Here is a 12,551-nt window from a genome sequence, read left to right as displayed (position 1 = left end):
AAGTTAAAATGTTTAAAATCATTGTGATCAATCATTGATGCAAAAATATATGTTCTTATCACTAACTTAAATTTCGGACGGTCCTTATCGGGAGTATTCGTTGCGAGAGTGGTTTTTCGAAAACAAAACAGTTTTGTGAGTACGAATAGGGGAATTACAAAGTGTTCGTAAACAAAGATTTTGTTCGCGCGAAATGGCTTCGCGTGTCAAACGCTCGCGCAACGATTTGCCAAGCGAATTCTCCTGATAAATTCCATCCTTTACATCCCTTCATTAATAACTATGCGGAGCCCAAATTAGTTGAAGAAAAGCAAACAACAGTGAGTATTGTTTGCTTTTCTTCAATGAACGTTGCTTAGCAAGGAATGGTGAGTGTTGACAGTGAGTCACTGTCACCACTCACCGTTGCGAAATGGTTTTGCTGATAATAGTCTGCTGGCCTTGCCATTGGTCCGGGCAGTGCAATAATGCGGGTCGCATATTAAACAACACAGATTTATCTTGTTATTGGGGATATATCTATAGCAAACCGTAACGCCTGCTTCTGTCAAACACCAATTTAAATACCGACATAAACGAATGAAATTATTGATTACGTAATAATTAACAACATCTTGCCATAGTATAAGTGCCAACCATAAAAAAAAAATCTTTTTACTATCACTATAATTATCAGTATGAATAAGATGCGTTCCAAGGAGTATTTAGTCAACAACGGATTTTTTTCTTTTCTAGCCACGGAACCGGTCAGTAGCATAGAGAAGGCGAAACGCAATGCAGAAATTGTGTTGCAATACTCGACCGCGTATCCCTTCAGAGTGCGCGGCAAAGAAATGCTCTGCGTCTACTGCCAGGAAGAGTTCACGGATCCAAACGATTATCGGAACCATATAGACGAGTGCCACAAATCGTTCACAGTTAACGCTGCGTTTGCGCATTGCGTGAAAGCGAAAGAATATTTAAAAGTAGATATAACCAACCTCAGATGCAGGGTTTGTTCCACGCCGTGTGATACTTTGGAAAACATGGCCGCACATATACGTGATGTACATGGTGTCTCCCAAATCAATATGGATTGCGAAATCAGGATGCATCCATATCGTTTGTTCAGCGAGAAATGGGTTTGCGCGCTATGCGATAAGAATTTCGCAACACTTACACAACTCTGCAGGCATACGACCTCCCACTATCAGAAGTTCGGTTGCGATGTCTGCGGGCGCAAATATTTGACTAGTGAGGCTTTGAAATATCACACTCGATGCAGTCATTCCGGAACTCATATGTGTAGGAAGTGCTGGACCGACTTCCCGACGTTGGAGTTGAAGAGGGAACATGTCAGAATTTCGGTGGCCTGCTGGCCTTTTTGTTGCACCATATGCGGAGAACGGTTTGTTTCGGGGGAAAGGAGACAGTCTCATCTTGTCGAGGTACATGGGCAAGAGAAGAAGGTCTACGAGTGTCCAGACTGCGATCAAATCTACAAATCCCGCAGGCCCTTCTACAATCACTACACTCTTGTCCACAGCGACAACAGCTACAAATGCACGTATTGCGTCCTTAAATTCAGCACGAAAAAGCAAATGGAGGAGCACAGATTCAGTCACACCGGCAAGAAACCCTTCCATTGCAATGTGTGCTCGAAAACGTTCTCGAGGAGGAAAAATTTGCAACAGCACATATGGATCCATTCCGAAACGAAACGTTTTATTTGCGCGGTTTGCGACAAGCAGTTCGCTCAAAATGTCAGCCTCAAGTGCCATCTCAGGTCTTATCACCCTGAGATAGTGTCTTCTGATCCATTTTAGTTAATCGTACTGTGGTTAACTATTTAAGGCGGAAACAAAGTGACGGATATGCCGATAAGTCGCTGATAAGTATGCGTATTGGTTTGCGACGCCTTGCGGATTTTTTATATAAGAATGCTTAATATAAGATAACACGCTTGCAACTAACTTCCCTTATCGAAACATTATATATTATGTCTGAAAAACCTATGTCTTTACTTAATAAAGTCGCAAATTCTATACCACAGATTTTTATGTTTCATACGTTTGCCAGAAACAGTAGCAGATCGATATAAACTTTGATGCAATGGGGCATATGGGCATATGTGCTATTTTACTATAACGTTCTCGCGTTTAGATTTTTTAAGAACGACTATGATTGCTAGTGTACTTAATCGAATGGTATTAAGGTGTTGGCAAAAACATTCTTTTGGGCCAAATTTCTTAACTCTTCTTCTTGACTCAAGGTTACGTCTGATAGTTTTAAAAGTACATGTATTATCCAGAAATCAGTGGCATCCGGTCATTTGTTTCCGCATTTATTTCTTTTGTCCCGAAACGCCTTTAACGATGCATTTTCTCGATTAATGTTTTAAGTCTCTTTTCTATATCATTATTTTAAAGTGAAAATAGACGGTATTTTTTGTAAAGTATCATGTGACGAAATTCTTCATTTCTAACTAATCTATGGGCTATTGTGCATTAAGATATAGCCACGCAGTTTGATATTATATAGTGATGTAGATTTTATAAGAGGACAAAGTTACTAAAAATATACATTTAAATAGTAGGTTTAAAACATCGTTGCCACCACGATACTAGAATATAAGCGATATTATAGACTTACATTAAAATCTCACCAATTAAAGAAATCGTAAATGTCATTTTTTCTTTTAATAGGTACCAAATTAAGTGGGTACTTGACAATAATTTATGAATCATGTTTTGATTTTCTTCTTTTACATGAAAAATTTTACTACTGAATACACTTTTATTGTATACCACAAAAAGTTCACAAAACTAAAAAACATAACAATACAGTGTGAAGATTTGGTGGCTAGAAGATAATAATCTTAGCAATTTATTCCTGACAACGTTCTGACTCCATGAACAAACTTTAATAGTTATGACTAGTAATACTCGGGGACTTTGAAATATTATTTCATGACTGCAAAAGAACCTTATTTATCCATCATATTTAACCCATTACTATCAAAAACTAAGATTTCTTCTCAAAAGCGTTCCAGGAGTATTGAGTCAACAAGGGATTTTTTTCTTTTCTAGCCACGGAACCGGTCAGTAGCATACAGAAGGCGAAACGCAATGCGGAACTTGTGTTGCAATACTCGACCGTGTATCCCTTCAGAATTCGCGGCAAAGACATGCTCTGCGTTTACTGTCACGAAGAGTTCACAGATCCAAATGTCTATCGGAATCATATGGGCGAGTATCACAAAACGTTCACAGTTTCCACCGCATTTGCACATTGCGGCAGCGGGAAAGAGTATTTAAAAGTAGATCTAACTAACCTTAGATGCAGAATATGCGACACCCCCTGTGATAAATTGGAAGAGATCGCCGCACATATTCGCGATACACACGATGTCTCTCATTTCGATACAGAATGTGACATCGGAATGCATCCATACCGTTTGAATAGCGATAAATGGGTATGCGCTCTATGCGATAAGAAATTTGCATCGCTTATCCAGTTATGCAGGCACACGACCTCCCATTACCAAAAGTACACTTGCGACGTTTGCGGACGTATGTATTTGACGATTGAGGCGTTGAGATACCATACCCGCTGCAATCATACTGGACGCCATGTGTGTAGAAAGTGCTGGTCTGATTTCCCTACACTGGAAATGAAAAAGGAGCATATTAAAATTTCAAAATCCTGCTGGCCGTTTTGCTGTACCACGTGCGGGGAACGCTTTGTTTCTGGGGAGAGGAGACAGGCGCATCTCACCGAGGTGCATGGGCAAACAAGAAGGTCTTACGAATGTCCGGATTGCAATCAAACCTTCAAAAATCGGAAACCCTTTTATAATCACTACACTTTGGTCCATAGCAACAGTAGCTACAAATGCCCGTGTTGCGATCTCAAGTTTAGTTCAAAGAAACAAATGGAAAGACACAGATTCAGTCACACTTAAAAGAAACCTTTCCGCCTCCATCTTTGCTTGAAATGTTATCGCGAGCAAAAAAATATTTAACTGTACATTATGATCGGATGTGAAACTACAAAAACCTACAAAAACTAGGTTTACGTTTTAGGGAAAACAGGTTCTTAGTAAAAAAATAAATGAGTTCAAATTTCAAAACCCTAACATCCAGGGTTTCGGAAAGTTTCTTGCGTTCTTAAAATTGCATTAGTAGCTTTGCTACAAAGAGCACACTATTCTTGAAGGCTATGTATGGTCTTCTAAATTCGATTAATCCGTATTGTCGTGAAGCTTGATTGCCCCGACATTTACGTGGTGATAAATACATGGGTTTCGGTGTGTTTTTTCGACCTACGTTCTCGGAAGCCCTTTCGTAATACATTTCTGTTACCCTCATTCTTGAGTATTCTATTTTGGATTATTTGCGTGATCAGGGTATTACTTGTTTTGACTCCAAGAGCAATAAAAGCTGTTTTTGTGTCAACAAATAGGGTGTGCCGACCTGCGGCGTTATTGTTTTATTTATTGATATATGGAAAAGTTTTATTGATCGTCTTTAAATTATTCCGCATTCAAAAATAACTTGACGAGAAATAACGGGTATATCTGGTATCAGAGCAGTTTTTTTTTACAAACAAGAAGAACATCTGTCTCTCTCGGAGTTCTTGGCACCCTTAAGTCTTGATGACTTTTCGGGGCGCTGTACAATCCTCTTTTATCTTTGGTGAGGCTAAAACCCAGTATAACCATTGGGTACATCTATGACTTAAAATCGTTTAAATACACGGCCATGTTGAATACAAAATTAATACTTAAATCTCACATTACGATGTCGTTATACTTAACAATATATCAGCAGGCTCTAACAAAGCAATTACATTTTATCATCATTATGTTACTTTTCATAAACTAATATAAAATCCATCACATACGTTCCAGGAGAAATTAGTCAACAAGGGATTTTTTTCTTTTCTAGCCACGGAACCGGTCAGTAGCATACAGAAGGCGAAACGCAATGCGGAACTTGTGTTGCAATACTCAACTGTGTATCCCTTCAGAGTGCGCGGCAAAGATATGCTCTGCGTCTACTGTCACGAAGAGTTCACGGATCCGGGTGTTTATCGGAACCATATGGACGAGTATCACAAAACGTTCACAGTTTCCACCGCATTTGCACATTGCGGGGGTGGGAAAGAATATTTGAAAGTAGATCTATCAAACCTCAAATGTAGACTATGTTCCACTCCATGTCTTAATTTAGAGGAGATTGCCACACATATTCGTGACACACACGGAGTTTCCCAAATCAATACAGATAGCGAAATCAGAATGCATCCATACCGTTTGAATAACGAGAAATGGGCCTGTGCTCTGTGCGATAAGAAATTTGCATCGCTCATAAAACTGTGCAGACATACCACCTCCCACTATCAGAAGTTCACGTGCGACGTCTGCGGACGCATGTATTTGACGAATGAGGCGTTGAAGTACCATAATCGGTGTAGTCATGCCGGAAGTAATGTGTGCAGAAAGTGCTGGACCGACTTCCCGACATTGGAAATGAAGAGAGAACATATTAAAGTATCTAAATCCTGCTGGCCGTTCTGTTGTGTCACGTGCGGGGAACGATTTGTTTCTTGGGAGAAGAGGCAGGACCATCTCTCAGAGGTGCACGGGCGCGAAAAACGGGTGTACGGTTGTCCAGACTGCGATCAAACTTTCAACTGCAGGAAACCTTTCTACAATCACTACACCCTGATGCACAGCGACAATAGCTACAAATGCCCGTGTTGTGAACTCAAGTTCAGTACGAGGAAACAAATGGAGGAACACAGATATGGCCACACGGGAGAGAAACCTTTTCAATGCAACGTATGCTTGAAAACGTTTTCCAGAAGGAAAAATTTGCAACAGCACATGTGGATCCATAGTGAAATGAAACGTTTTGTTTGTATCGTTTGCGAGAAGCAGTTCGCTCAAAAAGTCAGCCTCACCGGCCACTTGAAATCCCATCATCCAGAGATAACATTTAAAAATTGAAACACGATTTTAACTTTATTATTCTTAGTTGTTGGCTTGCGTTATTTTAAATAAATGTTGAAAAAGATTCCGAGAGCGTTTTACTCGTTAATTGAAATGCCCTGAATGGTATTTGTAACTTGTAGGCTGGTGCATATTGGTTTTGAAATTGACCAATTTCTTTTTTGTTTTTAGGGTGCACATTGGAAATTCGTGGGCGTAGGGAGAATGAGAGTGAGAAAAAGAAAATTATACTCGTATATCAGACGCCACAGCGGCGTAACGCTGAACTTATACTCAGACATTCAACCGCCTATCCCTTTAAGACGCGATTTAGTCAGATACTATGCGCCTTCTGCCTCGATGAATATAACACACTCGCCAATCTGCGTTATCATATGAAAACCGACCATGTCGATACAGATTTCAAAAACGTTTTCTATAGAACGAAGGATAATTTAATCAAAGTGGACATAACTGATTTGAAATGTAACATATGCCAACAGGATATACAAGATGTTGATACTTTGATGGGTCATTTGTCCAGAGAGCATAATAAGCCGGTTAGGTACAATGCACGGTTCGGCGTTCTGCCTTACAAACAGAACTCTATCGATCATTGGGTGTGCGTGTACTGTCAGAAGACATATCTAGAGTTTACACAGTTTAAGCGACATATAGCTACGCATTTCATGAATTTCAGTTGCGATAAATGCGGTACGACTTTTATTTCCGAGCACGCGTTGCGGGATCATCGACGACAGGTGAAATGTTTTAGGACTGCGTACAAACCTCGTAACGGCAGAGTGATGAGGCCACGAACTAACGCTGAAATCATTCTTCAGTGTTCTACGGCTTGTCCCTTTAGGACTTGGAAGAGTAATTTCAACTGCGTATTCTGTAGGGTTCAATCCAGCGATCCAAGTAACCTACGAGCCCATATGGTATCAAGACACGAGAATTATGATGTGCAGGCCGCATTTTATAAAAAGCTTGGTAAAGAATTTCTCAAAATAGACATTACAGATCTCCAGTGCAAATTATGCTTCATGCCGATTGAGAATTTCGAAAACTTAACGTACCATTTGAAGAACGACCACCAACAGCCCATAAATTGTGATGCACAGTTAGGTGTTCTGCCGTTCAGGCTGAACGATGGTTCAATATGGAAATGTACGATGTGTCCAAACGAATTCAAAGATTTCATTTCACTAAAAAAGCACACTTCAGAGCATTTCCAAAACTACGTTTGCGATACTTGCGGCGAGGGTTTCATAACAGAATCTGCTATGATTGCTCACACCAAGATACCTCATGAGAACAAGTATAACTGTAGTCGATGTGTAGCCACGTTCTCGACGCTCGAAGAACGTAATGTACATGTAAAAACTCAACACACGTCCACACCTTACATGTGTGTGTACTGCAAAGAAAAACCGCGATTCGCCAACTGGGAACTAAGGAAGAGACATTTAATGGAAGTGCACAATTATAAAACTGGCGCAGATAAATATGAATGTACAACGTGCCAAAAGACTTTCAAAACTAGGTCAGGGAAATACAACCACATGGCGAGGACGCATAGGATAAAAAAGGACACGGAACTAAATTACCCCTGCCACAGTTGCCCGAAAGCTTTCACCACTCAATTGTTTCTGGATAAGCATGTTGCGAAAAAACATTTCGATGTCTGATACGGTTAAATAATGATCCAAAATAAAAAACTACTCTTCTATGACGCTTGTAATTATTGACTTCGAGTGTGCATATTAGATAAGACGTAACAAGAATCGCTACTTGTAAGAAAGGATGCATTGGAATAACAATAATGATATGCTTCTTTCTTTTTTAGGACCTACAAAGGATAGCGAGGAACTCAAAGAAAAAGAAAGAAAACAAAAAATGAGGTTATTCGAAAGGTCCGTTAAGCAGAACCCTCTACGACAAAATGCTGTACTAGTTCTCAAATATTCGACGGCTATACCGTTTAAGACCCGTTTCAATAGAATCCTCTGTTCTTACTGCTATATAGAATTTGAGAATATTGAAACATTGAGAGATCATATGAAAACTAAACATGCAAAGGTCGACCACAATAGCGCTTTTTACAAAGTAGTGGATGACCTGAAAATTGATATAAGCAACTTCAAATGTAACCTATGTATGCAAGATGTAGACAGTGTAGAAATATTTATGACTCATTTATTACGCGATCACGGTAAAGCAGTGAACTTTGAAATACCTTTTGGTGTGTTGCCTTATCGACAGAACGATGCCGGCGAATGGATGTGCTTGTATTGCAAGAAAAAGTTTGAAGGATTCTCAGAAATGAATGGACATTTGAGAAGTCATGCTACAATATTTACTTGCGATCAGTGTAGCGCCACCTTCCTGTCTTACCACGGACTCAAACAGCATGAGCGTGGTTTCCGGTGTGACAAATCTGGGTATAAACCACGATACGGTCTAGCTTTGAGGCAAAGGCTTAACACAGAAATCATCTTGCAATGTTCCACGGCCTGGCCGTTTAGGACTTGGGGCCAGAACTTTAACTGTTCTCTTTGTCGCGTCCAAGCGAATGATCCTGGTGGATTACGTGCACACATGGCATGCCGTCACGCGAATTTCGACATCAAGCTTGTGTTCAGCAGAAAGCTACGTAAGGAATACCTTAAATTGGATCTTACCGATTTAAAATGTAAACTTTGCTTCATGGGCATAGAATCTCTGGACGATCTTTTGTCCCATTTAAAAAACGTCCATAAACAACCGATCGACGATGACGTTGAGCTGTCTGGGGTTATGCCCTTCAAACTGAAGGATGGATCGAGTTGGCATTGTGCCATATGTAAAAGTCAGTTCTCCGATTTCTTATCCCTAAACAAGCATACCGTTGAACATTTTCAGAAGTACGTTTGCGACACTTGTGGCGAGGGTTTTATCACTGAAGCGGCGCTAAGGGCTCACGCAAAGATACCTCACGATAATAAGCACAACTGCCGTAGATGCAAAGCGACGTTTCAGACTTTGGAGGAGAGGAATATACATATGAAAACCCAGCATCCCATGCCTTACTTGTGCGCGTATTGTAAAGAGCGGCCATTGCCAAGGTTCGCATCTTGGGAGTTACGAAGGCGCCATCTAATCGAGGTGCATAATTTACGGCCTGGAGCGGAAATGTACGAGTGTACTACGTGCCATATGATGTTCAAGTCGCGATCCCAAAAGTATCACCACAATGTGAAGGTGCACCGTACTAAGAAAGAGGCAGATTCTGCGTTCTCGTGCGAACATTGCGCGAGGGGATTCGCAACTAAACTATCTCTCGATAAACATATAGCGAAGAAACATTTCCACGTTTGATGTTACTCATTCCTTCAATCATTGATTTATTTTGTTCCTTTAATCTTGATTAGCAGCCCTTGTGTGCGTACATTTCGATGTCCTATCTTCAAATATTAATAAACTATGAAGCCAAAAATTAAAAAAAGAAAAAGTATTGAATTTGGTTACTACATACATACACAAACCCAGAATGGGTTGAATACGTTCAGTTATTAGGATAACAAACGCAGTAGATCTAAATATAATATGTGCAAATATGAATTATTCTGCAATTGTTAAATGTTTTATAGTATTTTTACCAAATAAAGCTCTTTTTTGTATTTCAATTCTAATCGTTATTTTATCACTCGATGGACTTCCATTGCTGAACATAGGGCTTTCGGAGGGACTTACCTACCACTGTGGGTCCCCAACTGCCAATACTATGTTTTCGGCCCAATGCCACTTCCGCTTCATTACTTGTTGATTTATGTCAGGAACTCTAGTTGACTTCGGATCTCCTCATTACCGGTGATCGTACCGTGTTGATCCTCCCTCATTGGATCACGAGAGATACTCCAAGGATTACTATACTCTCGTAACCGCTGAGTGACTAAGCTTTGTAATGTGGCATATAGTTAGCGAAAATGTTTCGAAGTCATAATCATCACTCGCAACAAAAACTGTTCAAAGACTTTTTTTCTTCAGCCACTGACGATATTGGACAAAAATATTATACGCACCCGACATACCGAAATCATCTGTTTAACTAATGATTTCGGTATGTCGTGTGCGTTATGTTTCTACAAAAAGCTACAGTGTTGCAAACCTAATAGGTTTGCAACACTGTAGCTTTTTGTAGAAACATTCTTCGATTGTTTTAACTTGATCATCTTAGTCTTACGGTTATGTTAACTAGTTATCGCTAGGTTCAGACCCGTAATTTAAGTTGTAAAGATTCCGTAAATTAGTACTATTGGTTTTTGAATTTAACTTTTTGGGTATTTCAGAAGAAAAGTAGTGAGAAAAGCAATTGTTGCTCGGCTGGGATTGTACTTTTTAAAGTTACAATCATTTATCGTGCCGAGAAGTATTTAGCGTGATCTCATAAATATCTATCCATTACGTAAAACATCGAATGATACTATTATTAAGAAAAAACATGAGTAGAAGAAATATTTGCTTTTCCTTGCTCGAAGGGTCCCCCTAATATCGAAACGCTGTAACTTCAAACAGTAAAATTAACTTTGCTCGTTTTGGACTCAATAATTGTGTACTACTGATTGATTTTCTTAAGTTTCGCTTAGAGCCATGTTAACGAAAAAGAGCGTTAAAATAAGGCAGATTTGTTCCATACTTCTTTTACTTTATACTGTTTTATACCCGAAAACAATGCTATTGCGAGCGTACTGTACTAAAAAATAATGACATGACACCACTATAATTTTCAAGAACTGTAAATATCTAGAAAATAAATAAATTAAACATGCTATAAAAATTATGTATCCTCTTAGATTAAGGTATTTCCATACAATTTAAATGCATTATTTAGTACCTACTTTAAGTATGTAGCTATAAAATAATTTAATAAATCTATTTAAATTATTTATGGGTTTCATTTTTATCTTTAATGTAGGAGATGAAATATAGACTAGCACAAGAAGTTATTGTGACGGTTATACCACAGATTACGGGACGAACTTTAAATTCTGTGGGTTACAGATTAAAAAGTGTATAGGTACGTAAAATATTCCTTTATGAATAAGAGCTATCAAATGCATACTTTATAAAAGTTAAATAAGGCGTTCTAAAATCTACTCCAAATAAGATGGAAGGTGACACGAATTGTTTGAATGAAATAAGTGGAAGAATTGACAAAAGTTTTCTGTTTTTAGGAGTACGCGCTCAAACAGAAAACGAGAACTCTGTTATAATTGAGAGCACAGAAAATTTACATTTAGGTGAAACGTTTAAAATTGAAAAACGTCGGTATCAAAGAAGCGCGAGGGCCGAATCGAGGTTTGTTACCAAGAAAAACGCAAGCGCATTACTGGAATGTTGGTCTATTTGCCCATTTAGATGGAAAAGGAACAGGTTCAAATGTGCATATTGCGAGGAAAACTTTACTGATTGCACAAAATTGAGGACCCATGTCAGGCTGTGCTCCACCCAACACAGCATCAAAGACATATACAGCAAGTTTAAAGAAATGACTCTAATAAATGTAGATATCACTGAAGCCTCGTGCAGAATTTGTGATTTACCATATGGTGAAGTGAATGAAATGCGTCACCACGCCGCCGAACATGGCTATGAGATTGATACTTCACATCCGGATGGTGTCCTGCCATTTTATTTGGACAAAGAGTCTTGGAGATGCGTTATATGCCATGAGATATTCAACAACTTCTTAAAACTCTACGAACACATGAATACTCACTACCAGCATTATATATGCGCGACTTGCGGCAAAGGGTACATGACAGCGCCTCGCCTGAGGAAGCATTCGGAAGTTCATATAACAGGGACCTTTCCGTGTGATAAATGCAAAAGAGTCTTTACAATGAGAGCAGCAAGAGATTACCACAAAAGTCACGCCCACGCTAAAGGACCTCGATATGAATGCCCGCAATGTAATATGAGATTCGGTGGCTATTACGAAAGAATGAATCATTTAAACGAAGCACACAGAGAGAAAGAAGTTGCTTATAAGTGTGCTCATTGCGAGCTATCTTTCAAAACAAGCGGAAAACGTGCCACTCACGTGAAATCCATACATTTCCCCCAGCAACGTAACTTTGCTTGTCCATTCTGCAAATGGTTCTTCAAAACTGGCTACGAGTTGAAAAGGCACATAGTCCGGCATACAGGGGAGAGAAATTTTTGTTGTACGCTTTGCGGGAAGACGTTCCCAAGGAACAGAGCGTTGAGAAAGCACTTGAAAACGCACGAGGATCTGAATTGTAAATGGTGCGGTGTAATGTTTAGCCAGAAGGCATTGCTGGTGGATCATTTCCGAATAAATCATCCAGACATCAGTGATTTCATGCTAACTGGCTTGGAGAAAATCTAGTGCTAGAATGAATACTATATAATAATGTGTTTGTATTTTACTATTTAATAAAATTATTGAAATTTTCCCGAAACATTATTTTTATAAAACTATCGAAATATGCATGGCTTGGGGTTTTGGGTAATGGTCTAGAAATCTAGTAACAAAAGTAATGTTTTGTTTATAGGTTCCGCAAATGCGAAT

At 39.2% G+C, this 12,551-nt stretch overlaps 4 protein-coding genes across 4 annotated transcripts; all 4 read left to right on the top strand.

The window, feature by feature from the left end:
- The first annotated feature begins 677 nt into the window (after positions 1–677).
- Positions 678–1,805, top strand: LOC120635159 (zinc finger protein OZF-like). The gene has a single exon (XM_039906093.1). The coding sequence runs from the start codon at positions 678–680 to the stop codon at positions 1,803–1,805; it is 1,128 nt and encodes a 375-aa protein (XP_039762027.1).
- Positions 1,806–3,632: 1,827 nt separating this feature from the next.
- LOC120635257 (gastrula zinc finger protein XlCGF26.1-like) lies at positions 3,633–6,159 on the top strand. The gene is made up of 2 exons (XM_039906219.1): positions 3,633–3,780; positions 4,929–6,159. The coding sequence occupies exons 1-2, from the start codon at positions 3,765–3,767 to the stop codon at positions 5,990–5,992; spliced, it is 1,080 nt and encodes a 359-aa protein (XP_039762153.1). The 5' UTR covers positions 3,633–3,764; the 3' UTR covers positions 5,993–6,159.
- Positions 6,160–6,369: 210 nt separating this feature from the next.
- On the top strand, positions 6,370–7,665 carry LOC120635158 (zinc finger protein 26-like). Its single transcript, XM_039906092.1, has one exon. The coding sequence runs from the start codon at positions 6,370–6,372 to the stop codon at positions 7,663–7,665; it is 1,296 nt and encodes a 431-aa protein (XP_039762026.1).
- An 8-nt stretch (positions 7,666–7,673) lies between these two features.
- On the top strand, positions 7,674–12,492 carry LOC120635261 (zinc finger protein 729-like). The gene is made up of 2 exons (XM_039906223.1): positions 7,674–9,121; positions 11,235–12,492. Exons 1-2 carry the CDS (start codon positions 7,781–7,783, stop codon positions 12,366–12,368), a joined length of 2,475 nt encoding a protein of 824 aa, XP_039762157.1. The 5' UTR covers positions 7,674–7,780; the 3' UTR covers positions 12,369–12,492.
- The last annotated feature ends 59 nt before the right edge of the window (positions 12,493–12,551 follow it).

The sequence above is a fragment of the Pararge aegeria genome, chromosome 26, assembly GCF_905163445.1.
Source record: "Pararge aegeria chromosome 26, ilParAegt1.1, whole genome shotgun sequence".
Lineage (NCBI taxonomy): Eukaryota > Metazoa > Arthropoda > Insecta > Lepidoptera > Nymphalidae > Pararge > Pararge aegeria.
Note: the sequence above shows the minus strand (reverse complement) of the source record. Positions and strands in the feature narration are given on the sequence as shown.

What these genes read in the sequence shown, in the direction of transcription:
- LOC120635159 (XM_039906093.1), top strand. Translation starts at nt 678, where the DNA reads ATGAATAAGATGCGTTCCAAGGAGTATTTAGTCAACAACGGATTTTTT.
- LOC120635158 (XM_039906092.1), top strand. Translation starts at nt 6,370, where the DNA reads ATGAAAACCGACCATGTCGATACAGATTTCAAAAACGTTTTCTATAGA.
- LOC120635261 (XM_039906223.1), top strand. Translation starts at nt 7,781, where the DNA reads ATGCATTGGAATAACAATAATGATATGCTTCTTTCTTTTTTAGGACCT. An exon ending in GAAGGCGCCATCTAATCGAG is followed by an intron (nt 9,122 to 11,234) that starts GTGCATAATTTA and finishes GTTATAATTGAG; the next exon opens with AGCACAGAAAATTTACATTT.